Source organism: Lissotriton helveticus, chromosome 5_1 (assembly GCF_964261635.1).
Source record: "Lissotriton helveticus chromosome 5_1, aLisHel1.1, whole genome shotgun sequence".
Taxonomy (NCBI): Eukaryota; Metazoa; Chordata; class Amphibia; order Caudata; family Salamandridae; genus Lissotriton; species Lissotriton helveticus.
The window spans coordinates 1,215,017,403-1,215,043,756 of NC_136065.1; the positions used below are offsets into that span (position 1 = coordinate 1,215,017,403).

Genomic DNA, 26,354 nt, shown 5'->3' on the forward strand with positions numbered 1-26,354 from the left:
CGTAGGATTTTACTACGCCTAGAAACGTCTTACCTGCACGTCTTTCTCTACGAGCCCTTACTTCCATCCTCCATTGAAACAAGCGTCAAAACACGTATACCAAAATAAAAAAAGGACTGTTTTTTTGACGTACACGGCACGTCTTTGGGGGAGGCTCTTTCCTTTTTCTTTTAAAATTATGTTCGTTATTTTTTTTAAAGTAAACTGCTTGTTATTTTTTGGGGGGGAGACCCCCCCCAGCCCCCCCCCAGCCCCCCCTTGTTATTTTTTGGGGGGGAGACCCCCCCCAGCCCCCCTCTGCCCCCCAAGCCCACGCAGAACGACTCGAAGGAATACCACATCTCCCCCCCAGCCCGTGGTAAAGACGTCGTGGAAGGCACCCTGCGTGGAAGGCACCCTGCGTGGTAAGTGTCACGTGGTAAATGTTAGTAGTGGTAATGCCTTCGTGGTAAATGATGTTTCCCGTATTGCCCATGTTAACCTAGAGGAATATCTCAGGTCAGCTCTGGTCTTCTCAGAAGCATCTGGGTTACAATTGTAATCAACAGTGCAGGGATGCGAGACAGAAAGACATAATGCATCAGCTCTGTCACTGATGTGTCCAGTCTTCTGAGACAGAGGATGATACGGATGGCTGGGGAATATGAGGAATGTCCACATACATTTCTGGCCATAAATCCCCACCACGCACACAAAGTAAGGTAGCACTTTTTCTTATAGGTGATTCCACAGGCCCCTTAAGGTCGTCTTTAAGGGGAAAATCTGGTGTTTGGTTGTCAAACGTTTGGAATGACACTTGCCAGTTACTGGTGTCCAAAGCCCAGTAGCCCACTGGACTTTGGGGGCAGTGGCTGACTAATGGCACAATACCCACTAGAAGTCACTTTGTATCAGCAACAGTTTAGAAGGTGTGCATCTTCAGAAAGATCCATCAAAAGTAAGCCTTTCTAGTTGCACGAGCACCCAAAACGCCTGAGGGACCAGTTTCCCATTGGCTAATGGGCACATGAAGTGCCTGCTGACAGGCATCCAACAGGTATGGGGAATTGTGTATGTCTGAAGGCAATGGCATAGCTCGCGTACCCAGATGCTGTGTTGTCTGAAGCAGAGCGGGACAATTTAGTGTCTCCAGGACAACATTACTCCACCAAGATGAACTCCATGAAGGTCCTTCAAGTCAGCTGGACCTTGGCATTCTTCCGTTGGAACAGGTTTCTTCCTCCTAGCAGCAGTAGTCCAGTTCCTTGTGCGTGCAGGTCGATAAACCTGTTCTTTCCTCTGCATGCCATGCAGGCTAGCTCAGACTTAGACCCAGTTTGGAGGGATAATGACATTCACAAGGTAGTTCCACTGCAGAGCTTTAATCTTCTATCCTGGTGCACAGTACCTCCATGGTCAAATCATTTAACATTGCATTTGCAGAGGACTCAGAACTTCTATCCTTCATGACTACAAGGTGGCTTGCCACCGGCAAACCAGGGAGCCTGCTGTCGTGGGAAATCAATAATTACTTAAATAAGCATTTCGTTCTGTTGCTAGTCAGTTTTCATGGAGTCCCAGTCCCGGTGGCCACCCTAATGCTGGTACAGACTGGCTCAGGTGGATATGCAAGGTTCTCATCTAAGTATGTATTTCACAACAGAATGTGGGCCATGACCAGGAAAATGGGAGGGGTGGGTTTCACTGTGGCAAGGCAAATATTAGTATATCAAAAGCACAAGTCTGGCTACTTTCCCCTTACTGATCTACTTTCAAGGAGAGAGACAGAAAGTGCATGTATATAGGGGCCGGTTCTGCCCAAAAGGGTGGAACCAGACCTGCACAATACAGGCAAATAACGTGTGCATCAATGGACTCCATTGCTCAGCTGTTCAGCTACAAAGAAGCTGTGGTGTGCTAAGGGTTTTCAAGTTTATTTTGTCCACTAGACAAGTAGACCCAACCCTCGTAGCACAAACCCTTTAGCTGCCAGTTTACTGTCCCAAAGTATCCAAATTGGGTGCCACTTAAGGCAACGTTTGGCTCTATTGTTCCAAGTTGTGTGTGTGTATATATATTTCCAAGTTGCTGTTACAGCAAATACGCACTCAGAGGCAGGTTTGCTGAGAATTATTATTTATTCCCAAATAACGCTATTTGGGAGATAGATAGATATATACACACATATACACACACACACACAGTCTCTTACGAAATTCACTGGGCTGGGAGCTCAGGTTGCATTACTGACGGTATAAAAACACATTCACGCTTTCAAAATGTAAGAATTAAGGCTATTTACAAGGCTCCCAGTTCATCTTATATACTTTTTTTGAACTAAAATACAATTTCAACTAAAACCACCCACTCTTTGTAAAATAAAAATATTTTGAAAACCCAGAGCTACGATTTGCAGACAAGATGACCAATTTCCTTCTTTTATTTAAATGCGAAAAATAAAATTGAGAATATGGAAAATATTTAACTTGTTCTTCCTTTTGTAGCTTATGCAAAGTAGTGTTAGTATATAGATCTATTTAATAGCAGAGCAAAAAGCATCTCTCAGTCTTATTACGAGACATAGGGTAGATATTATTATTAGTCCAGATCAATCAGGACAAACTACTCCAAGAAACCACACACGCAAATTGCCTACATAGAAACATAGCTTTGAGTAAAATACGTTTTTTGTACAAAATATAGCTACAACAGTAATATTTATGCAAAGTACAATCTTTGTGCTTAAATACAATTAATTTTGTTCAAAACAGGCCCACAGCAGTAATAAATATTCAAAATACAATTAGGTATGTAAAATGCAAGTATAGAATAAGAGAAATCAAACTTAATTTCTCATTTTCAAACGGCATAAGGCAACTATAATTGTTCAAGGTACGTATGATGAGTGACCATCCTGTCCCCGATTCAAGCTAGGCCACTAATCGTTCATGCCGGTTTCACAGAAACAATAGATCATACATTGATGGACCGACCACAGCATTCCATTAATGTCCATATAGTACAATGACTACTCAATCAGCTAACCATTTAACTACAGCCAACAATTTCCCTACAGCATAGCACAATATTATATTATTACATTTTAAAAATTACTGTCATCAGGTCACAGATACAACAAACCTGTAACATTCTAAAAACGGGTAGCAGCAAACCAACTTTTATCAAAGCATGTGCAACATGCAATTATGTGCAGAAAGGACAATGGGGTGTTGTGGCAGAAGGCACAGATACAATTTATTTTTTAGATGACCCCAAAATACTATTAACTATGTTCCAGAAGCCCTTAATGATTACCGATGCGGTGAGTACAAGGTAAGTGGTTCTATTTTTTTCATTTTATTTTTCCTCATCGTTGTCTGTCGACTCGAGAACCCCACCACCACCACCACCACTCTTACCTGCATCAGCCGTCACTGGGGAAAAAGTAGAGTCTACCCTTTCCGTGCTATTTATGTTGTATATTGTGCAATTGTCCTGACAAAATTGTGCTAGGTTAACTGACTTCTCTAAATTACATTTTTCCAGGGAGTAGAGCTAATCCAATCCTGATGAAAGCGCAGGGCACAACGGTCATTACACTTTAGGGCTGAAACAGGTTGACTTTTATGTAGGGAATAGGATAATTATCTCCGTGGACACCCCCTTTTCTTTTTTTAGAATACCAAAAACACTACAAATGAAAGGATACCTTGGTGTTGGGAAGTATTTTTTATTAAAAGACCAAAGCAGTAGAATATCCAAAGTGCTCCTTGGAACATGGTCGAGCTCACCCTGCTCTGTTTTAGGGACTAAGAAAAGACCAGATAATGAAGCATGCCACCTTTCGAGTGTAGGGGTCTAAATAACAAATTGTTAGGGTCAAGCCTTATTCCTTGCACAATAGGATACCTATTGGTGGAACATACTAAAAAAGCTAGCACAACGTGTCACTTTACTGCATGTCACCAAAGTGACAAGTTTTCTCTCTTTACAGGAAAAGTAGATTTCTGAAGTTTCATGGACCTAGGACAAGTAGATATTTTATAAAATACCACATCCTTGCACAGGCACTCTTCTTCAATGGCCCAGACATGAATGTTACAAAGCCCAGTTTCAGGATACTGAACAGACCTTTTACAGAGAACATAGACCATTTACCATTCCCTGCCATTCACACACAAGAGAGGGTTTAATAAAAACGCTATGCCCCCTACTAAAAGTCAAACAGACTGAGTAGAGAATTGAGTAGCTACCCTCCCAAAAGAGATGCACTTTTTTTGGGCGACCTGTTACCAAAGGGTGATGTTGGAAAAATACAGATAACAGGATCACTTTGAAGTTGCTGTTGCCTGTGAGAGAGGTCAACTATACACCTCCCAGGCGGCACTATTTTCACTTGGAAGATGAGGGGTTAAGTGCTATAGTGCTTCTGATTTACTCCCTGTGTGGGGCGCAGACAGGCTGCACCCAGGCACGTCAGCGAATTGAGTCAGCTAGGCTGTGCAGTCATTCTAAAATGTGCTTTTATTTTACAGCATGGGGAGCCACAAGTCTACAGATAATCCCCAGTCTCAAACCAGGGACTCTTCACACTACCATTGATTTTTTTTAAACGGCTTAGACTATTAATAGTCACAGTGCCTTACTATAAGAAATGTATAAGAGGCACCACTTTCTAAGTACATGCCACCATGCATTAGAACTACTTAGCAGCCAAGATGTGAAACGTCAGTAACATTCACAGTTCACAAGAGAAGTGAAAATATGGAGGTTTCCAAGAAAACTACACTATCGCATAATTCGGACATAGAACCCGGAACAAAAATCGCTCAATGTCAAGCTACAGTTCACAGATTCATGACCAGCACACTTTCCTCGTGTTGGCAAGCACTAACAACTTTCTATGTCCAGGTACGTTAGAAAGGGCTGGCCTGCGACTAGCCGGAGTATTGTTAGTAATGTAAATTAACAGAGAACTCTCCTGGTCACCATCAATAAGAATACTGTAACGCTCAGCGGTCACGCAATCAATTGTAGTTCAACCAGGCTGCATAGTTTCCTTACACGGCTGGCCCGCTTACACTCGAAGAGAGGAGCGGAGAGGAGAGATTTTTCCCTATAGCATAGAAAACAATTATGCATGTATTGTATGGAACAGTTATTCTTCTATCCAACTCAATGGTTCTCCATCAACCGTAGTAGAAAGCAGCCAGACATTTTTTTACACTCAGCCCTCTAGCTGTACTTGCTGAAGCAGTGGTCTAGCTGAAGCCTCTCAGCAAATCGAATGTTTGCACGATTCTAGTGTTTATTCAGAGGAGCCAATATAATATTCTCTTACATGAAATATGTATCCTTAAATTGCATGCAATCTCAAACCACGACAGCGATAATCACAGGAAAATTGACTGTGCCTTGAAAATAGAGTGTGCCTTAAAACGTCCAATTGATGCCGGTCCTCCCCTGTATGCCTTCCATCTCGGAGCACAGCACATCGCATGCATGTTTGTTTTAATTTGGATTATTGTATTTCTGCATATTACCCACACCTAATTTCAAAGATCACAATTTACACTTTAAAAGATGCTACCCCTGCAACCTAACAGTAACCAATCTCCTAATGTTCATCTATGAAAAACACCAACCATGCTAAAGACTACGCCTAACGTCTATCAATTTAATCCACTACATAGAAAGTGGATTCCTTGCAGGGAATGATTTCCCCCAGATCACAAGACTAATCCCAATTACCAACAATAACCAGTGGGAGAAACACAATCCAACCTTGGGTTCTGGAGCAGTGTGCCGCCCCTCAAAAAGCACTTTAATCCCTCATCAGGGGTAGTAAGTGCTAAATAAATGCAATACAATATATAGCCCTCCTCGCCCACACAAAATACTGATACCATAACACTAAATTGTTGAGCAGTTGATAATAGTTCCTATATGCTGCATAACAATTCCATTATACTGTATGACGTTCTTACACCCAAATGAGACTAAATTGAAATAGTCATGTCCATCACTCAGTAGTCTACCAGTCCTCCGCAATAATCCCCCAATCACCACCTGAACAGGTATGGAAGAACTGAAATATACCACTGGCCAATGGAGGACTTTAATTTAGTCTACCACTATAGCTCCGGACAAATTATATGCAATGGCTGCTTCCTAACACCTCACATTGATAATGCGATGTGGGATAATATTAACAAATTTTATCCCCGTAGATCTCACTACTATCTCTCCATTCAACTGCGCGCCGGTCGGATACTGTTACATTCATCACACTGCTAGGCACTGCGTCCTATAACATGATAGCTGCACCTCAGCGGTCATTACGCACCACATGGAAATACTTCTCACACAGGATAAAAACAAAGATACGACACTTTCCACCACACACCCTACACTGTGTAGCATGCTACATATGGAAGCAAGCGCTTCAGGACACCGCAGAGGGGTAGTAAGCGCTACATAAATGTTGCAATACAATGGAGCTGCTAATACAAAAAAACTGACCTTCAGGTGGGAGACAAATTTCCGGAGTAGGTAGGAAACCTTGCTGCGGAATCTACATGCATGCACATTTCTAAAGCTGATTGTTTGGATAAACCGCCCAAAGCGCCCCTTGGAAATCTTTCATCTTCCTAGACTTTAAGACTTTTTTTATTTCACGTCATAGGGGTGTAGATTAATGAGCCTTCCTTGCACGTTTCCTTAGATTTTATATAGTTCTGTAAAAGTTACAGATATTATATACTAGTTGTGCAGCCAATATCACCACCAGGTGGAACAGTTACGAACCTCATTCTTCAGCTGATGATGTTGCAGGTATTTGCTGCAATAAAATAACATACAGATGGCATACATGGCAAAGGATTAGGAAAGGTCCTACAAAAGGATATTCTTATCACTATTTCATGAACTATTTTAAGCGTTCTCCATCATATTCACATCAGTGATAATGCATCAGACAAGCACTACACCTGGGGCCTACACATGACATTTAAGGCATGTCACAGTCCACATTTCATATCAGTTTAAGCAAGATTTTTAATTTAAAGGCTCAGATCTTTCTGTGTATAGTCAGTCAAAAGAAGCTCACCCTGGCCTGTGTGAGAGAGTCCACCGTCTCATAGATGCCCATATAAAACTCTGGATCAAACATGTCCTGCACCATGCAGCGGAATTTCACCAAGCTATTAGGCTTCAGGTAATGGAGTGGGACATCATTCAGTGACGGCACCTGCACAGACAAAAACAAGAACCTTAAAGCAAAACTCCGCCATAAGGCAGGGACAGACCTCGAGAAGAATGGTGACATAGAACACAGCCTCATGCATTCCTTTATGTTAGTAACCTAAATAATTAAGCAATTTACCCATCATCAACTTTCTTTGCAGTAAAGCAACTTAATTTAGTTTCACTTTTTCGTACAGCACAACCAAGCAAGGCTTCTGGGTCTTAGTAACGTTTAAATGCTAAGTAACAAGTGCAACTCACATTTTTTAATCAATATTTTGAATACATCTCAGCAATTAATATTTACATGGGTGGTTGGTGCAGCACTGCAAATCGCCATCAGGTCACTGGATATACATCTTGCTGTGTTTGATCAATGGAAAGAGCCCCCTTGAGCAACACAATATTGAAGCACGTCTAGTTTACACGGATTTTGAATACCAAACGCCTTAAATGTAATAATAATAAAGGGGTAGGCGAGATGGACAAGAGTAAGTAAATGAGGTTCCCTTCTCCATACCCTAAGGGTGGCTTTCCAGTGCATCTTTCTAAGTTTAAGGGCAGTTTAAAGTAACCTTGGGGTGCTTTTCGTTGCAGGCACCAACACATCATAAAAATGCTTTAACCTAACACTCCATTTAGAGATGGTTTAGACAGTTGGTTGACTTTCAATTAGTCCCATAAATTGTTTCAAATTCTTTTGCCCTCGTCATAAACACCAGCAGTAATTATTCGGTTTGGCAGCTAGTCACTTGAACACCATGACTACCCATGAACCGAGCTTTGGTTCAAAGCGGTTAGACCAAATAATTCAGGAGCAATTGATAGCCTCCAACATATACCCTTCTTCATTACGCTTCGGAGCCAATTTACCCCCAACCCATCACAGCTATTACTTGTGCAAGATGGTCACAGATTTTCTGCAACTTCGAAATAGTTTCGTCTATCAAAATAAATGTAGTCAACAAATGTATAGTTGAAGGTCATATTAGTCCCCTTGTTAGCAAAATATGTGAATTTTACTAGCACATCACTTGTGAACCTTCCATCAAGCGATTTCAATAACAATTCAAAGAAATCCTTCATTACAGTTTGCATTAATAATTCATTATGTATTTATGCATCTTAATACTACCAGCATCCTTTAAATCCAAAACATCCAACAATAAAATGCCATTAAAATCTCTAATGATAATGAACACGTCACTCAGGAATTGGTCCAAGAAATCCCACAACTATATTTCCCACGCAGCTGGTTGGAGTAGCTGCATGTTACAGATTAGAAGGGCACGCCTAGCCTAATCTAAAGAATCCTAGCAGCATCCTACAGCAACAAAATAACTCTTTACACATAGTGATGCTACCAAAGTAATGGTTCACTACTGCTCTACTGGGGATAACCTTGGGGGAGATATTACGGAGCAGTAGATATCCCACGCCGTCAAGCATATGGCACACAGTAAGTTCCCGGGAACTGATGGTTTCCCAGTGGAATTTTTTACCATCTACTAACACCTAAGTTGATGGCGTTATACAAGGCTGCAAAGACCGCCGGGTATCTATCCGACGCAGCCAAAGAAGTTATGCTAGTCCCCATCCTAAAACCTACATTCAAGCATTCAGCATACAGAGCATTAATTGATGCTTAACATCGATTACAAGATTCTGGCAACTAAGCACCTGCCTATACTGCTGAAGTTGATCCCTCCTGATCAAGCAGGTTCATCCTGGGCCGCAACACAGTGTGGCGCCAGGCTTTCTCGAGGGTGCGGCAGGTTTTCTTGGAGTTTTTGAGGTCGTTGGTAAACCACGAGGCTTTCCTGCTGCCGGGTCTGCTGGTGGTGCGAGTTCGTCGGCGCAGTTGGTGAGCCACCTTGTGAGGTTGCGGGCTGCTTCGTTGGGGTCCTTCGTGTTGGTGGGCGGGTTCTGGCTGAGGGCGGTGGTGAGCTGGTCTGCGGTGATCTGGCTCCAGATTCTGCAGGGAACCTGTTGCGGGTGGTGGTGGGTCGTGGTTGTCCTGAAGTTGAAGTGGACGCAGCTGTGATCTGTCCAGTGTAGTCCAGTGGAGTGGCTGAAGGAGATGTGCTTGCTGGAGGAGAAGATGGGGTCAAGCATGTGGCCGGCGTAATGGGTTGGGGTGTTCACCAGTTGCTAGTGTCAGAGGTTGGCGAGGTTGTCCAGCAGGGCGGCGGTGTTGCAGTCCTTCTTGTTCTCCAGCATCATCGCCATTGATTAGCATTTTATTTGGATAATTTGCTACACTTGAGCGACAGGGTTGACGACTCGGGAGGAACCCAATACATACTAGAAGAATTTGAATTATCTGGTTTAAGAGTCAACTGGAAGAAATACAAGCTCTTCCCTATGGTACAGAACGGAAATTCCCCAGAGGGGCTGGCCCACCTACAGTGGGAACCTCGATGTTTAGGCTACTTTGGAGTTCAGATCTATCACGACCGTGCTGATCTAGTGGATGGAAATCTCGAGCAGTCTGTTAGGGTACTGAGGGCTTCCGTTGAGTTCTGGAAGACACTACTGCTCCAAGTAGCAAGAAGGATAGCCCTCCTGTAAATGGTGGCTCTGTCTAGTCTCCTATATTTTTTTTACTACACTTCCCCTATGGATTCCAAGGGCATTATTTAAAGAGCTGGACACCTTAATCACCAGATTAATTTGGAGCGGGGAGTGCAGACAAGTCACATTAAAAAACAATGCAGTGCGCAACAGCAGGGGGATTAGTGGCCCCTGACTTATTAGATTGCAGCTCATTTGCAATGGTTGATCCAGGGACCTGGGGCATAGACACAGACCGGACCCCAGGGCCTTTTGTACCGACACTACTCGACCTGCTCAGAGTGCATGAATCATCTCTTGGCAACTTGCAGGAGCTTAGAGTGATGCCTAAATGATGGTGTAGGGGCCTACAGAAGATCAGCTCTAAAACTACTTATACCCAACAAATTACCACTAGATCTACTAAAAGTACTGGCTGGACCTCGACCTCTGGATGGGGGCGACAAAGGTAGGGGATCTGTTTAGAGATACGGAATTGCTCCCGTACAAGGAATTCAGAGCAGAATTCGAAATATCCCATGGCACTTCATACTGAACAGAGCTCGCACAACAGCAATGCGTGCACATTGAAACACAGGCACTACTGAGCCTTCCCCATCACAGAATTACCAATATATAGCAGTGGGCACAATTAAGACAGTCTCCTGCTTGTACAGGGAATTACGAGTTGATCAGCAAAGAAACGCTGGAGAAATTACCCGTTAATGGAGTACTGTTTGCTTTTAGTTGAACAGATGCGAGTCCACGGATACAAATGTATTGTTTGATGTATGAAACCCAATAAAAAAAAAGTTTTATTTTTTTAGTCTTGCGTTGTGAAGACTTGCGTGCCAAAAGAACTGTACGATGGAAATGAGCACTGGTAAATGAATTCGGTTTCGCCTATGTGAATAATAATAAACCGTTTTTTGTTGCAAATTGTAGATTGCTGAGCAGTTGTACAATAGAATTTACAGAAAGTCGGTTCAAGTGTTCTCTTGTTTATGTTCGAAAAGGCAATAAATAGTGCTACTACTGTTGTATAGTGCGGGTAAGTAATATAACCATTTTGAAAAATGAAATGAAAGAGGGAAATAGAATTAGTTGATGTAATAGTAAAATTATGTGTTTAAAGGAGTTCTGACAACTGTTGGGCCCGGTGCCACTGCTTTTAATGCACCATTCAAATCATGTCCGTAGTGCCTGCAAGATAACTACATTTGTGACTGCCTGTTTAGCAGTAAAACACCATCCCTTGTACCTTACAACTTCCACTCACAAATACTATACTAACAAATCCATTACATAAAACAAATACATCTGCACCTCCTTTCACGACTTCTCAAAAATAAAACTTAACACGCACACCAGCACAACAAAATCTCTAAAGCGCAACACCTCCTAATATTTTCCATCACAAACTCCAAACATACACCCACATTTCAGACTATACAAAGCAACAAACTCCCATTCCAAGCTTTCTTTCTTCTACCCTACCCAAAACATATACAGAAACACAGCAACTCTTTAACTGCCTCTCATCCATTGGACAATTTAAAACCTTACTACATGACCCACATGCCGCACCACCAGCCCCAACTCATACACCTTCCACCCTTAAAAGACGCCAACAAAATAAGCAACATGCCACACCACACAACTTTGCTTCTCCAGGTCTCCTGCACAACAAGTTTACACTACAAGAACACAGCACACCAACTCACTCTCAACCACCATCTACACACACAGACCCATCAAAATGCCTTTTTATCCTGCTGGACAAGGAACATGTTACATAACAGCTACACAATTGTTATAGCCCACAAAAGACTGCTCACTCTTCTACAAATCAAAATCACACTATCGCCAAATTACATTCTCTAAACGGTCTACTAATAATGTTCGGTCGTCTAAAATCAAACATCACGTCTACAACCTTGTCACAGACGCAAAATCCCACATACTCTTCATAACCGAATCATGGTTGGGAGAGGATATGGCTCCAGTCCTGCATGAAGCCGTTCCTCTAGGCTATTAAACGATCACCCAAAGTCATATAGGCAAAAAAGGAGGTGGCCTAGCTGTTGTGTTCAGACAAACATTACATCTCACTAAAGTGGACGACTTCTCCATAAAAGATTGTGAGGCACTTTTCACAAGATGCAACCTTACACGGTCTTCCTCCTGTAACTTCCTGCTCCTTTACAGACCTCCACCTAGCAATGCAACATTCCCAGACACACTTCTAGACACAGTTTTCAAACCGGACAACACTACACTCCAACCTATCCGTTCGGGGTGACCTCAACATTTGGTTTGACAAGCCCAATATGCCCCATCCGAAAACAATCATCGCTGGCCTGGATGCACTGAACCTGCATCAGATCGTCCACAAACCCACACACATCACTGGACACATCCTAGATGTCATTTTCGCTCATACAGAACTAGTTACCTTTCAAACAATGACTCCGGTCACATGGTCAGATCACCATTTGCTTGCTTTCTAACAAAATCTTAAGCGACACACCTAAAATCACCTTACGTGCATCCTCCCATCGACGTTGAACAAACTCAATTTAGAACACTTAAAAACACAACTAACATCCAGTAAAGATCTAGACACAATAAATCTGGTTCAAAACTATACAGGTGGCTACAGGCAGCTTTAATATCCCGATACCACTAAAAACCACACAACAGAACAAAAGAAAACAAGCACTGTGGCGAAATACATAGATCAAGAGAAAACAGCAAATTAGAAAGCTGCAACGTGCCTGGCTCAAATCAAACATTAATCAATACAACGTTCGCCTTCAGAAACTTTACAGATTATACAATTCAGCTATCAAAAAAGCTAAGAAAAAAAAACTATTCGGAAAGAATTAAAAATGCTAAATGTGCAATTCACACGATTAATTTATGGACGTGGTCAAAGCAAGGAGGCCTGCCGGCAGCCCTTCTGACCTGTGTCCACTGCAAACCTTCAAGACAATTCATCTAACATCTGCTGCCACTCCAGTAAGAAGAATCATCAACAATTCCTTAACTACTGGAATATTTCCAGAAGAACTCAAAAAGTCATACATGAGGCGCCAGCGAAGATGGCCGCCTAAGGGGAGCTCCTGCGGAACTAGATTTGTCCCCTGTAATATCCGGCCTGCATCTGCACCAAAATGCACTCTAGTGTGATCCTCCACCTGTCAAGGCGGATCGCGCTCGGCGCAGCTAATTCCGGAGGAGAGACTTGCCGGCGGCCCGGAGAACCGTTCCTTGCTCGCGGGGCCCGGGCACTCTGTAATCGGGTCGGAGCCTCGCGCCCGCATCGCGGGATCACGCGAGGCCCTGGTTTTCGGCCCGCCCGCGATCGGGAGCCGCATACGGAGGATTGCTCCGGAGCGGCGCCGGAGGGAAAGCGACTGCAACAGGGGGCGCGGAGAAGTGCACGTCCCCTGAGCCATCCGGTACCACAGCGGGGGCAAGATCCTGGCCCCAGGTAAAGGAGCACCACTCGGCCGGAGGGAGTGGCCTACATCACGGTGATCATGCTGGGGACTACAACAAGCGACCACGCCCGGAGGCTGAATAGAGCTGAAAAACGAGTGGCAGCTAGGAGGAGCGCGGGGTTTGAGGGGCCCATTGAGACCTTCTGAACAGCAGCACAGGCTCGACCCTGGGCCTCGGGGGGCACAGCACCAGCCTGGTGCAGCTGCGCCGAACAGATTCATCGTCGCCAGGCTAGGGCCTAGCCTGGCCAGGCGAGGCCGATGGTCCATAGTGAGGCTTAAGGGACACTGGAAGAGGAGGAAGGCACAGCGGTGTAGAGGCCCCTTGGAACAACCTGGGCATCGTGGGGAAGTGTTCCCTGCCCTCGGAAACACAGCGGCAATTAGACTTCCACTGACCTCGCCCTACTGGATTGTGGCACTGACAGGCCGGGCGAGACTGGTGGACCCCGACGACTACAGGGCGAGGAGCCGAGAGAGGGGGCGGCCATTAGTGAACCCCAGGAACTGAGGCTGGGACTATTATACTGGGGAAGGGCCCCCCCTGGAGATGGAGGAGTAGGTTGAGGTGGTGCACCACGACGCAGGCACTGCACCTGCACCTAGGGATGCCGCTGTAACGTACAGCAGGGAGACAGTGAACGGCGGGATTGCACGCTGGTTGGATGACCCGGGTGTGGAGGACAGGATTGCCCCGGGCTGCGACGGAGTTCCTCGGAGGTGGTTAAAGGTGCCAGCGGGCAGTTGGAGCTGACCGGAGCAAAGCCGGGGACAGAAGATCGCTAAAGGTGGCCGCGGGAGATCCACTACACAGCAGAGGCAGAGTAGCGCCTCCTAGTCCGGACCCAATAAGGAAGGAGGCCACCACCGCGACATATCCCTGCCGGCTGGAGTGGAGTTTGTCTCAGAGAAAGGGTCCGACCACCTTGGTCACTCATATCTTGTATGGGAAGGTGTGGGGTCTATAATTCTCGGACCGACCAGACCGCAACCATGAGATCTAAAGGAAACTCAACCACACAGACCAACAAGTTGGACAAATATGCATTCCCTCTGGGACAGGGCCAAGCAGGGAGTGCGACCGAAGACCAAGCAGGCCAGAAGGAGCCATCTTGGACTTCCATCATGGCGGCGATACAAAGGGCACTACCCTAGAGACAAAAATGGACAAAATTTCAATAGAAGTGAACCTTCTTAGAACTGATCTTGGCAAGACCTCTGATAAGGCCAAAGCGAATGAATCCACCATACGGGAGCTTCAGACCTCCGCGGAAACTATGGAGAAGCGGGTGAGCGACCTGGTTCACCAGCACCGGCAAATGGCTCTTAAGCTCGAGGACCAGGAAGGTAGGGCCCGCAGAAGTAACATCCGCGTGGTGGGAGTGCCGGAAGGAACGGAGGGGCCCAGCGTGGAACTTTTTTTGGAGGACCTCATCCTCACCCACCTGAAGCCTAAGAGACTCTAACATCTTCACGGTGGAACACGCTTACCGTGCACTGGTACCGAAACCCAAGCCGAGAGCGCCGCCTAGGACAATAATTGCAAAAATCCTGAACTTTAGGGATCGGGATGCCATCCTCCAAGCGGCCAGACTGATGGGAGAGTTGCCATATGAGAACGCCACGATCCGCTTCTTTCCGGACTTCACGGTTCAAGTTCAGCGGGAAAGGCGCTCCTTTGCAGGCTTAAAGGCAGCACTTCGAGACAGGGGACTTAAGTACATGATGTTCTTCCCGGCCAAACTGAAAGTCATCGCGGGGGGCAAGTCCCTGTTTTTTACAATGCTGTCGGATGTGCAGGACTGGCTGGAGAGGGAATCGTCGCAGAAGCGGACAGAGGGCAAAACTTGGAGAGACAATCAGGCTGCCTCACCGGGATCCATAGCCGGGAGGTTGGAGGTCGATGCCCAGAGTCAGCGCTCCTGGCGGTCGAGGTCGGCCAGCCCCAGATGGGGGTCCCTCAGAGACACAGAAGGTCGCTAGTGGAAGAAGAGGCGGATGTGGCCCTGGTGAACTGTAAAGTATAAAGTACTGTAATACCGAGGCAAGGGGCTGCTCCTACTTAGCGGGTGGCGATGGGGGAATAACTCTTAGCACACATACCATTGCACATACCAGGCAGTATGGGGTAACATAATGAGGGAACCCACAGCCTCATCGAACTGAGAGATGGTGTCATGAGGGAACCCACAGCCTCATCGAACTGAGAGATGGTGTTGGCCCTTGGGGGCCACTGTGTAGCTATACTAAGGGTGGGACATGCAATGGTATGAGTGTGCGATGATTCTTCAAGAGTGTATTCTTGGGTACAGCAGGGTTGTGCATGGGGGGACGGATGTAGACGGCGGCTGGAGCTGGGGCCGGCGCACTCTTCCCCTTTCAAGTTTTAGCGGGAGGGGGAGGTTTCCTCACTCCCGGGTTGGGATTGGGCAAAAGGCGCTCTGCTAATTGGGGATGTGGGTAGTTCGAAACCTAAGGAGCAGGGAAGCAGGGTGGGGGGGGCAGCGAAACTCTTTTGGGGGTGGAAGGAGTTGGGGTTCAGTTGTGGGATGGGGGTGTTGGGGGAGCAGTTGAGGCGGGGGACGGTTGGGGACAGGGGGAGAAGTTTGGTATGGTCACACAAGAAATGTAATGACACAGTCGGGCAGTGTACCAGGTCACACAGGGCTGCTTTTTCAGTAATGAGTGGCTTTGGCTAAGAAGTGGGACAAAAGCCTCAATATATTGAGCTGGAACGTTAACGGGTTGGGGGACAAGCTTAAAAGAACCATTGTATTGCAATTTGTTAAACGACACCTCCCAGACGTGGTACTGTTGCAGGAGACCCACTTGCTGGGCAACACGTGCCACGCGCTGAACAGATGGGGGTACTCTTTGGCTATTCACTCCGGTTTCACCTCTGGGAACTGGGGGGTGGGAATCCTTCTCCGTTGTAGCTTCTCTCTAGTCATTGACCACACTGAATCCGACCCACAGGGGCGTGTTGCGTCTGTTTCGGGAAAATGGGAGGGGCGTAGGCTAAACCTGGTATCGACTTATATCCCGCCGGGTCTCCAAATTCAATCCTATCGAGACCTGGGCGGGCTTCTCCTTTCCCTTCCGGAAGGACAAATCCTAGTGGTAGGCGACTTTAATGCCGTGGAATCAGGGGACCTTGATAGACACCCCCCAGGGACATACAGTTGGGACGCCTGTGGCTGGCGGATTTCATGGAGGCATTTGGCCTGACTGATCTCTGGCGTCTCAGACACCCGACGGACAAACAATATACTTTCTTCTCAGGCCCACATCGCTCTCTCATGCTTAGACTACATTCTAGCACTTATGCATCAGGGCACTACAATTCAGGAAGTCTCACACTTGGCAAGAGGCATTTCGGATGACTCCCCGCTGTTGGCCCACCTCACAAATCGGCGATCGGCGGGAAGGGTGTATTGCGCCGATTAACGCCAGGTACCTACGTAACGAAGAAATTAGAAAGATGCTAACTCTTTCAATTGACCGATACTTTGAGAGCAACGACGGCTCTGTAGAATCTTCGGTAGTACTGTGGGAGGCCTTAAAGACCGTCCTCAGGGGGGAGGCCCTATCTGCGATCGCTGGTCGTCGCAAGGAACGGGAGGCGCAGATGGTAACTGTTGAGAGTGAGCTCATCTGATTGGAAAAGGCAGCACAGACCGATGGCGACCCAGGGACTATCCACCAGATGCAACTCAAAGTGGCGGAATACAGGGCCCTGGCCACTGACGCCACTAAGTGTGGCAGGGTATGCTCAGACGTGAGTCCCTTGCTCACTTGGCCACTGGATTCAAGATAGCCTGGCTGATGAGGATTATGAATCCAAAACCAGTCCAAGGATGCTTGTTTCCGGTCCATGGAAGACATGGCTTGGCAGTTCGGGCTGGACTGTTCCCATGAGGCACAGGGTCAGACTGATTTGCATATAGACATGTCTGAAATGGGGTGGCTGAGTGGGCTAAAGAATGGTGATGGATTAAACCCAGATCAGTTGACTGGGGGTGAGTGTTTGATTTGCTCAAACGTTCCGTCCATCATCCCCTTTTGTGCCGCTAAGACTTTAGCAAGAGACAGGGAGGGCAGAATATACGACCAAGGCGATATGGCGGGTAAGCTCATTGCCTGGCTCGATAAAAAACAGCAGGCACAGAGAGTAGTGGCCGAGCTTAAGGCTGAGTCAGGAGCAGTTATTACGGAACCCCGCGAGATAGTCAGGGAATTTGCACAGCACTTCCAGAGGGTACATAGTAGAGGGTCTGCTCGGCCAGAGGAGGACTCCGTGGCCTTGCTGGCTGACATTCGGATGCCTGCTCTCTCGGAGGCAGAGCGGTACACTTTGGAGGCGCTGCTCACCATTGAGGAGCTGGGGCGGGCTATCAGGGATCTTCGCCCAGGAAAAGCCCTCGGGCCCAACGGTATTCCGATCGAGCTGTACAAGCTCAAACCAGATGGCCTTAGCCCGTACCTAAAATGTATGTTCGAGGAAAGTAAGGAGAGGGGAGGCTTACCGCGAGACCAACGTATAGCCACAATCATGGCTATCCCAAAAGTAGGGAAACAGAGATTCCTGTGCCTCCTACAGGCCCATATCTTTATTGAACGCAGAGCCCAAAATACTGGCCAAGGTCCTCGCCAACAGGCTCAAGCCAGTCTTAACTACACTGGTCCACCCGGACCAATCGGGCTTTATGCCCCACCGCAACACCGCGCTCAACCTCCGCCGTCTTAATGGAGTGATGGGGCGATGTCATACTATTCAAGAAGATGCGGTTGTGGCGTCACTCGACGCCACAATGGCATTTGACACGCTTGAGTGGCCCTACATGATGGCAGTCCTTCAGAAATTGGGCTTTGGCCCTAGCTTTATCAGATGGGTGCGCATATTTATTCTGAGCCCCTGGCCCAGGTCACAGTAAATAACAAAACCTCTGAGGCTTTTGCACTAGGAAGAGGGACGAGACAGGGATGTCCCCTCTCACCTTTGCTATTTGCCCTTTCTCTGGAACCTCTCGCTGCCTGGATTAGATAGGATGTTTCTTTGAAGGGGCTCCGGTGGGCCGACGGCTGGGAGGACAGGATTTCGCTCTATGCGGACGACATCCTCCTTTATCTCTCGAGACCTCGAAGGTCCCTTATGGAAGCCCTGGACATCTTCGCCAGTTTCGGGAGGAACTCAGGATATAGTATAAACTGGGGTAAATCCCTACTGTATGTCCGTCATGGCGACCCCCCCGGAAGTCTCTCGAAACTGCCCGATTAGGTGGCCACGGACGGGTTTAAGTACTTGGGAATCTTCATTTCTAAAGACAAAGCCATTATGTATGAGAGAAATCTTCTGCCGCCCTTACCGCGGTTTAAAAGGGACTCCACAACCTGGCAGAACCTCCCGCTGTCCCTACTGGGCCGTGCAGCACTTTTTAAAATGATGGCGCTGCCAACATTCCTATACGCCCTACAAAACTACCCTGACTTGGTCCCGCAGTCATACTTTGCGTCCGTCAAAGCCCCAAAAAGACATCTACTTTGGTTCGGAACACCCAGAATATCCCTACAGAAATTGACACTGGGATGGTTTGATGGGGGCATAGCGCTCCCGGACATCCGTAAGTATTATTGGGCCGCACACCTCTCGGCCATTAACCAAGGCACCTACTGTGACGGGAACGACCCGACATACGGAATGGACCGGTGGCTCCTTCCTGGCGGGAACTTGGAGGTGGCGTTTTACTCAAAACCTGGTAGATACTCACTCACGGGGCCAACACAACACTCTGTCTAACTATGGCATATTGTTCAGCGCAAACTGGGATGGGCCAATACTCTGACAATGGCTACCCCACTATGGGTCTCAGAGAGGTTGGGCAATCTGGGCCGCACCAGAGGGTTCAGCAACTGGGATCTAATTGGCATCTCCAACGTCAAAGACCTATGGGGTCCGGACGGAGTTACGCCACTCGCCTCACTCCAACGCGCGAACGAACTCGCACAGACAGAATACTTCCAATACCTGCAGGTCAGGCACTCCCTTCAGAAGAATATCCCCCTCAGGGACCAAACCCCAAAATCTTCCCCCCTGGAGGATAGATTATTAGACTGGCACCCCCCCCCCCAGAACATGCAATTTCCCTCACAGACCCGTTACTAGCTCTCAAAGGAAAGTGGGAGGCTGACGGACTAGAAATAGATGAAGAAGAGTGGAGAAGTGCGCTTGCTTCCCCTAAGGAAGTGGCTATATCAGCCAGGCCTAGACTTATCCAGCTTAAAATACTTCACCGGGTATACATCTCTGGCACTAGACTAAAACTGATGGGTCGTAGTGAGGAGGGACTCTGTAGGAGGGGATGTGGGGAGGTGGGAACTTTCTTCCACATAATATGGGAGTGCACTGTGTTACAGATTTACTGGAAACGAGTGCTCCGTTGTATGAAAGAAGTGTGGGGGGGTTGAGCTGCGTATGGAGGCTAAAAGGAGCCTTTTAAACATCTGGGAGCCCACAGACCTGCCAGCGAAAGGAAGGCTATGGGTGATGTTAGGACTGGCAGTAGCGAAGCAAAACATTGCTAGGCTGTGGGGGGCAGTAGCGCCTCCGAAACTCAACTCCTGGAAAAAGGACATGGACTGGTGCATGCTCCAAGAGAAGACAGTGTACATGGCGCGAGGGTGCCCCAAGAAATGGGTGGCGGTGTTGTCAAACTGGAATGAATACGGAGTTAACATACGTGAACCCCCCCAAACCTCACCCACTGACATTTCGGCTGAAATGTGACCTACCTTGTGACATGCTGCTATGAACACTCTAAAATTGACCATGTATTGTAAGCTCTGTGTTCTCTACGGTACAATGTTATTATTGTATTTAAAATCTGTGTTGACCACCACTTTTTCTAAGTTACTAATTAAAAAAAAAAAAAAATAATAATAATTATTTTTAAGTCATACATATGCCAATTACTGAAGAAAACAAACATGGACCCGCTGAACCCTGACAACTACAGGCCGATTACAAATGGTCTTTTCCTGGTGAAACTGACAGAAAGAGCAGCATTCGCCAAGATGTGACAATTTATTGAAGATAATGCCATACCTTGATTTCCAACCAGGATTCCGTCCAGGAAGAAGCTCAGAATCTGCCTTCCATGCCAAATGTGAGGACCTGAAGAACACAGTTGACCGCAACGGGATTGCGGTGCTATTTCTCTTGGACCTCTCGGCTGCCTTTGACACGGTTGACCATGACACTCTACAAAGCCTGCATAGAGGGGACTGCATCACATCCTACCTTCACGACAGAACTAATATCATCCATACCACCCCCCCCTTTCTAGTCCAAACCATACTTCACAAAAGTAGGGGTCCCCCTCAAGGCTCTATCATCTCGCCCATGGTATTCAACATCTATAGGAAGTCATTACTGGCACTGATCAATCAATTTCACCGCATATGCTCTAATTATGCAGATGACACGCAGATACTTCAACTGGAAGACATTGGAAACTCGACAATTTTCAGTCTCAGTGCCGTGGATCAATGGATGACGTGGAGACATCTCAAAATTAATGCTTCCAAAACAGAAATACTCATGTGTGGAGACTGGAAGGAAAATACTACTTACCAGTATGCATCTGTTCTTGGCATGTAGAGCTGCCGAGATACACACTGTGCATAGATCGCCACCTAGTGTTGGGCCCAGATGTTTGCAGTTTGTTTTTGCCCTGAAAAGCTCTTTGGAAGTCACGAGATAGGTGACTCCTCCTTTATTCCACATTGCGCATGGGCATCGGCTCCATCCTCAGATTGTTTTTCACCATTAGGGAAATTATGGAGCTTTGTGTTGGTTCCTTTCCAGCTATGCCCATACAATGCAGGAGCGACGATTACCCCGTTCCACTGCCCCTGCCCATAAGCGACCCACAAAGGTATAATCCAATGGGTCGACAGAGGGACAACTGACAGGGGGCGGGTAAAGGGGGTGTGACAGACAAGGGATCCCTGGGATCTTTCTAGGGACTTGCTGCAAAGACCGATGTTCTCCACAAACTGCACCTATAGGGACAAAATTAAATCACTGTCCACCACAGATGGTACAAATAAATACAATGTAGCACCTCTTTCTCTTACCACATCCCACACCACCCCTTCACTCCTCCTTACCCACAAGCTCTTTGCTAGGTGACCAGTGGAGATCTCCGGCGAGGAGGAATTCGGTGAGGTCTCAGCAGGAAGATAGGGGACAGGGGTAAAGGTGTCTTAGCGCTGGGGAAATCGCTCCATATATCACAAAAGCCCCCGGGTATAGGGAGAAGAAAGTCGTGATAACGACTAAAAAAAACTCCGTATTTCAAGGCAAGGAAGCGCTCGGAGCTTTCAAGGGAGAGGGGAAAAAAGACAAGGGACAGAACTCTGTAAGCCACCGGCGTAGCAGTGACTCTTGCTAAACCCGGATGCGCCCGAAACAGCACTCCGCCTCCACACAACGATGTGGAGAGAATGGAAAACAATGCGGAAATGCGGAAGTGCTTATTCTGAGAGTTCAACACACACAATAGAGATTAGTGACGGTAATCCAGCCGGACCACCTGTCACATTCAAGAGTACTGGAGCCCCAGAAACTCTTTTGTCTACCCAGCCGGGTTAAAAGGCTCAACACAAGACAAACACACGAACGAACACGAAAGGACAACACAAAGCACAACAAAACCCAAAGGACCAATGAAAATGCAGGGATCGTCAGGAACAGGGAAAACACAATAAAGGGGACAGACAAGGGAACCCAAGAGCCAGGAAAACTGCAATCACGAGCCCGTGAGCAACGGCAAAAGTCCCAAATGTACAAACAGCCCCTAGCCAAAGACCAGGAACCAAAACGACTAGATATCAAGCACTGGGGGCAAGGAGAAAGGAGCTTATATCTCCGCCCCAGCAGGTCACATGGGCTCCCAGACATGGCAAGAGAAAGAGGACCACTCGGGAATCCTAACAGTACCTCCTCCCAACGATCCTCCCCACAGGACGGGGTTTGGACGGATGCTGACGATGAAACAAACGTACCAATCGGGGTGAATGAACCCCCCCAGCCGGTTCCCAAGTACGATCCTCAGGGGTATACCCTTTCCAGTTGACCAAATAAAACAAATGGCCCCTCCTTCGCCTTGAATCCAGTATGGCCTGCACCTCATATTCCTCTTGCCCTTCCACAAGCACCGGTGGAGGAGGGGGTAGCACCTGTGAAGAGTGTATATAGGGCTTCAATAGGGAAGTATGGAACACAGGGTGAACCCGATAGTCACCGGGCAGATCCAATTTCATAGCCACGGGATTGATAACCTGCACTATCGGGAATGGACCCACGTATCTAGGCTGCAATTTACGGGACCCACCAAGCCTAAGATTCTTCGTGGCCAACCACACCTGTTCACCTACTTGATAAGCAGGAGCAGGGGCCCTATGCTTATCTGCCTGTACCTTCATACTGGCTTTCGCTGCCAGTAGCTGTACCCGGGCAACGCCCCATATCTCATTCAGCCGCTTACACGCATCATCTATGGCTGGCACTCGCCCTGTAGGTTGAATTGCTATAGCCCTAGGATGGTAACCCAAAGAGCAAAAGAAAGGAGTCATACCCAGAGCGGAATGCACACTGTTATATGCGAATTCCGCAATGGGCAAGGCCGTAACCCAATCGCATGCCAGGGAAGATATTAAACACCTGAGATATTGCTCCATGGTCTGATTAGTGCGCTCAGTCTGGCCATCAGACTGCGGATGATACGCAGACGACAATCTGATCTCCACTCTTAACACCGAACACAACTCCTTCCAGAAATGGGACACAAACTGGGCCCCCGATCTGTCACCACTGCAGAAGGCAGCCCGTGTATCCGAACTATGGATGACCTAAACACTAAAGCCAACTCTCTGGCCGTAGGGATCTGAGGAAGCGGAATGAAATGAGACATCTTTGTAAACAAATCAACCACAACAAGGATGGCGGTAAAACCGGTAACAGATGGAAGCTCGGTCACAAAATCCATGCTGATGGTATGCCATGGAGCGGGAGGAACCTCCAAGGGATGTAACAGCCCTGACGGCTTACAGTGAGTAGGCTTGCTGATGGCGCACACCGGACAAGCTGACACATACCCCTGGACATCCTGTGCCAGTGTTTCCCACCAAAACCACCGCATGCACATCTCTCTTGTTTTCGGTATCCCAGGATGTGCCGCCAAAGCAGACGAATGACACCATTCCAAGACCTGTTCTCTCAATGTAGGGGGAACGAACAGCCGGTCTCCATTATACAACAGGCCGTCCTGAACTGTGACTTGGGGTAATGACAACCATGGGACTAAATCCGTCTTACACAATTGGTCCCTCACGTGAGACAAAGTCCTCACCGTCCACCACCCCAATTATTCTGTCGCTGGAAATCATAGGCCTGTCCTCCCTGCCCTGTCCCAGCTCCTTAGAGTCTACATGGATACGGGATAGAGCATCCGATTTCACCTGCTGTGCTGCGGGCCTGTACGTGATAAAATCAAATTCATTAAAGAAAAGAACCCAACGCATCTGGCGTGGTGTCAAAGCACGTGCAGAACGAAAGAACTCCAGGTTCTTATGATCCGTATAGATCGTGATGGTGTGCCGGGCCCCCCACAGGTAATGCCTCCATTCCTCAAATGACAATTTAACTGCCAGCAGCTCTCTCTCAGCCACGGTGTAATTACGCTCCGCTGGCCGTAAAGTCTTAGAAAAATAGGCAATGGGATGCATACAACCGGTCTCGCCATCCCTCTGGGACAACACCCCTCCTACCGCACAGAGCGAGGCGTCCGTCTCCACAAAGAAAGGCAAGGCAGGGTCAGGATGTACCAAGACAGGTGCAGACGTGAACTTTTCCAACAACCGTTGAAAGGCTTCTTGAGCCGCTGAAGACCACACAAAAGCAACCCCCTTTCTCAACAACCACGTCAGGGGGGCCACAACATCAGAGAAATGGGAAATAAAACGCCTATAAAAATTGGCGAATCCCAATAGTACCTGTATCTGTTTCACTGATGTTGGAACAGGCCAGGTGATAATGGCCTCAATCTTTCTTGGATCCATCCGAACCCCTCCTGCTGAAACCACAAACCCCAAGAACTCCACCTGAGTAGTGCTAAACTGACACTTCGCTAGCTTTGCGTATAAATGATGTTCCCGCAGTTTCTGCAGCACTTGGGTCACATGCCGTTGGTGATCAACCCCTGTCTCAGAAAAGATTAGGATATCATCCAGATATACAATTACACTCCGATCCAGGAACTCCCGAAGCACCTCGTTAATAAAGAACTGGAAGGCCGCCGGCGCATTGCATAATCCAAACGGCATCACGCAATATTCATACAGACCATGCTTGGTCTTAAAAGCCGTCTTCCACTCATCACCCGAGCGCACACGCACTAGATGGTAAGCACCCCGCAAGTCCAACTTGGTGAACACCGTTGCCCTGCGGAGCTGATCTAACAACACAGGAATGAGTGGAAGCGGGTATTTGTTCTTAACCGTGGCCTTGTTTAATGTTCTATAATCCACACATGCCCGCAAGGTGCCTTCCTTCTTAGGAATAAAGAAGATGGCAGATGAAACCGGCGAACAGGAGGGACGAATAAAACCCAGTCTCAACATTTCATCAAGATATTTCTTGAGATGCAACTCCTCTGGTTCTGAAAGAGCATACACCCGACTACAGGGGAGAGGTGCCCCTGGTATCAAATCGATCTTACAATCAAACGATCTATGAGGGGGTAAGCCCTGCGCCTGATCGATGTCGAACACTTCTTTATATGCCTGGTATTGTAATGGTACGACATCCACGTCAGTGGCGGCACAAGACAACGACAACTCCCTCTTGCCTGCCTCCTGATAGCAGTGCTTCAAACAATGAGATGAATCCAAAGACACTAACCGCTGCACCCAATCTATCCTAGGATTGTGCTCCTGTAGCCATGGCACACCCAACACCAAACCAAAAGAAGGGGCATCTATTAGATCAAAGCACACCATCTCCGAATGACCGTTCTCACACACCAAACACAAAGGCGCTGTCCTCCTAGTGATAGACCCAGATGTTAATTCGGTACCATCTATTGCCCTCACAAGTTCTGGCTGGTCTTTTTTACAACAAGGAATCCTCAACTTTTCTGCCAGCGTGATGTCAAGAAAATTCCCTGTAGCCCCGGAGTCCAATAACACAGATACTGGCACTCTGTTATCCCTATGGAGCAACAAATGGGCATTTATAATGAAGTGCCTAGGTGCCCTGTCTACAGTTCCGAGCACCTCATACTGTCTCTCCGTCCTCTCATGATACAAACAGGCCACTTTCTGACTATAATAGACGCCAGATGGCTTCACTGGGCACTCTCGAGCAAAGTGCCCCCCTTGGCCACAATACAAACACAGATTCAATTCCCGCCGACGTTTCTTTTCGTCGTTAGACAATGGCCCTCTTATACCGCCTATTTCCATCGGTTCAGAAACTGTCTTTGCCTCTCCTGCTCCAGTTGTCTTATTATCTGGCCTCACAACCCCCCCACCCCCCGAGACGCCAGGTAACGGCTTTTCTCCCCCCGTCTCTCGGACAAACGATGATTCAACTTGACCACAAGATCTATAAAGGCCGCACAATCAACCGGAGGATCCACCACTTGTGACACCACATCCTTAAGATCCTCGGAAAGACCTTGATAAAACAATGAGGTCCTCTTATCCTCAGGCCAATGGGTTTCGGACACAAGACGGTTGAAGGTGGAAATATACGTCAACAAATCCTGTCTACCCTGCCTTAACTTCAGGAGCTCTACGTCACTTGCCTGCATAAAGGCATGTTTCGCAAACAACCCATGCATCAATTCCTTAAACGAAGGATAGTCAACCAACACCGGATCGTCTCTCTCTACAAGGGGTATCACCCATTGGGCAGCAGTACCAGCCAAGTACGATATCGTGAAAGCTACTTTGGCCGAATCGTTAGGGAAAGCAGTTGGTTTACACAAAAAATGTAATTGGCACTGA

At 47.3% G+C, this 26,354-nt stretch overlaps 1 protein-coding gene across 3 annotated transcripts in view; it reads right to left on the minus strand.

The window, feature by feature from the left end:
- MCMBP (minichromosome maintenance complex binding protein) overlaps positions 1-26,354 on the minus strand; it is a 184,584-nt gene that overhangs the window by 114,890 nt on the left and 43,340 nt on the right. For all 3 annotated transcript variants that reach the window (XM_078643928.1, XM_078643929.1, XM_078643930.1), the window contains exon 3: positions 7,088-7,228. In XM_078643928.1, the coding sequence (XP_078500054.1) occupies positions 7,088-7,228 (141 nt within the window). The remainder of the gene's footprint in view (positions 1-7,087; positions 7,229-26,354) is intronic.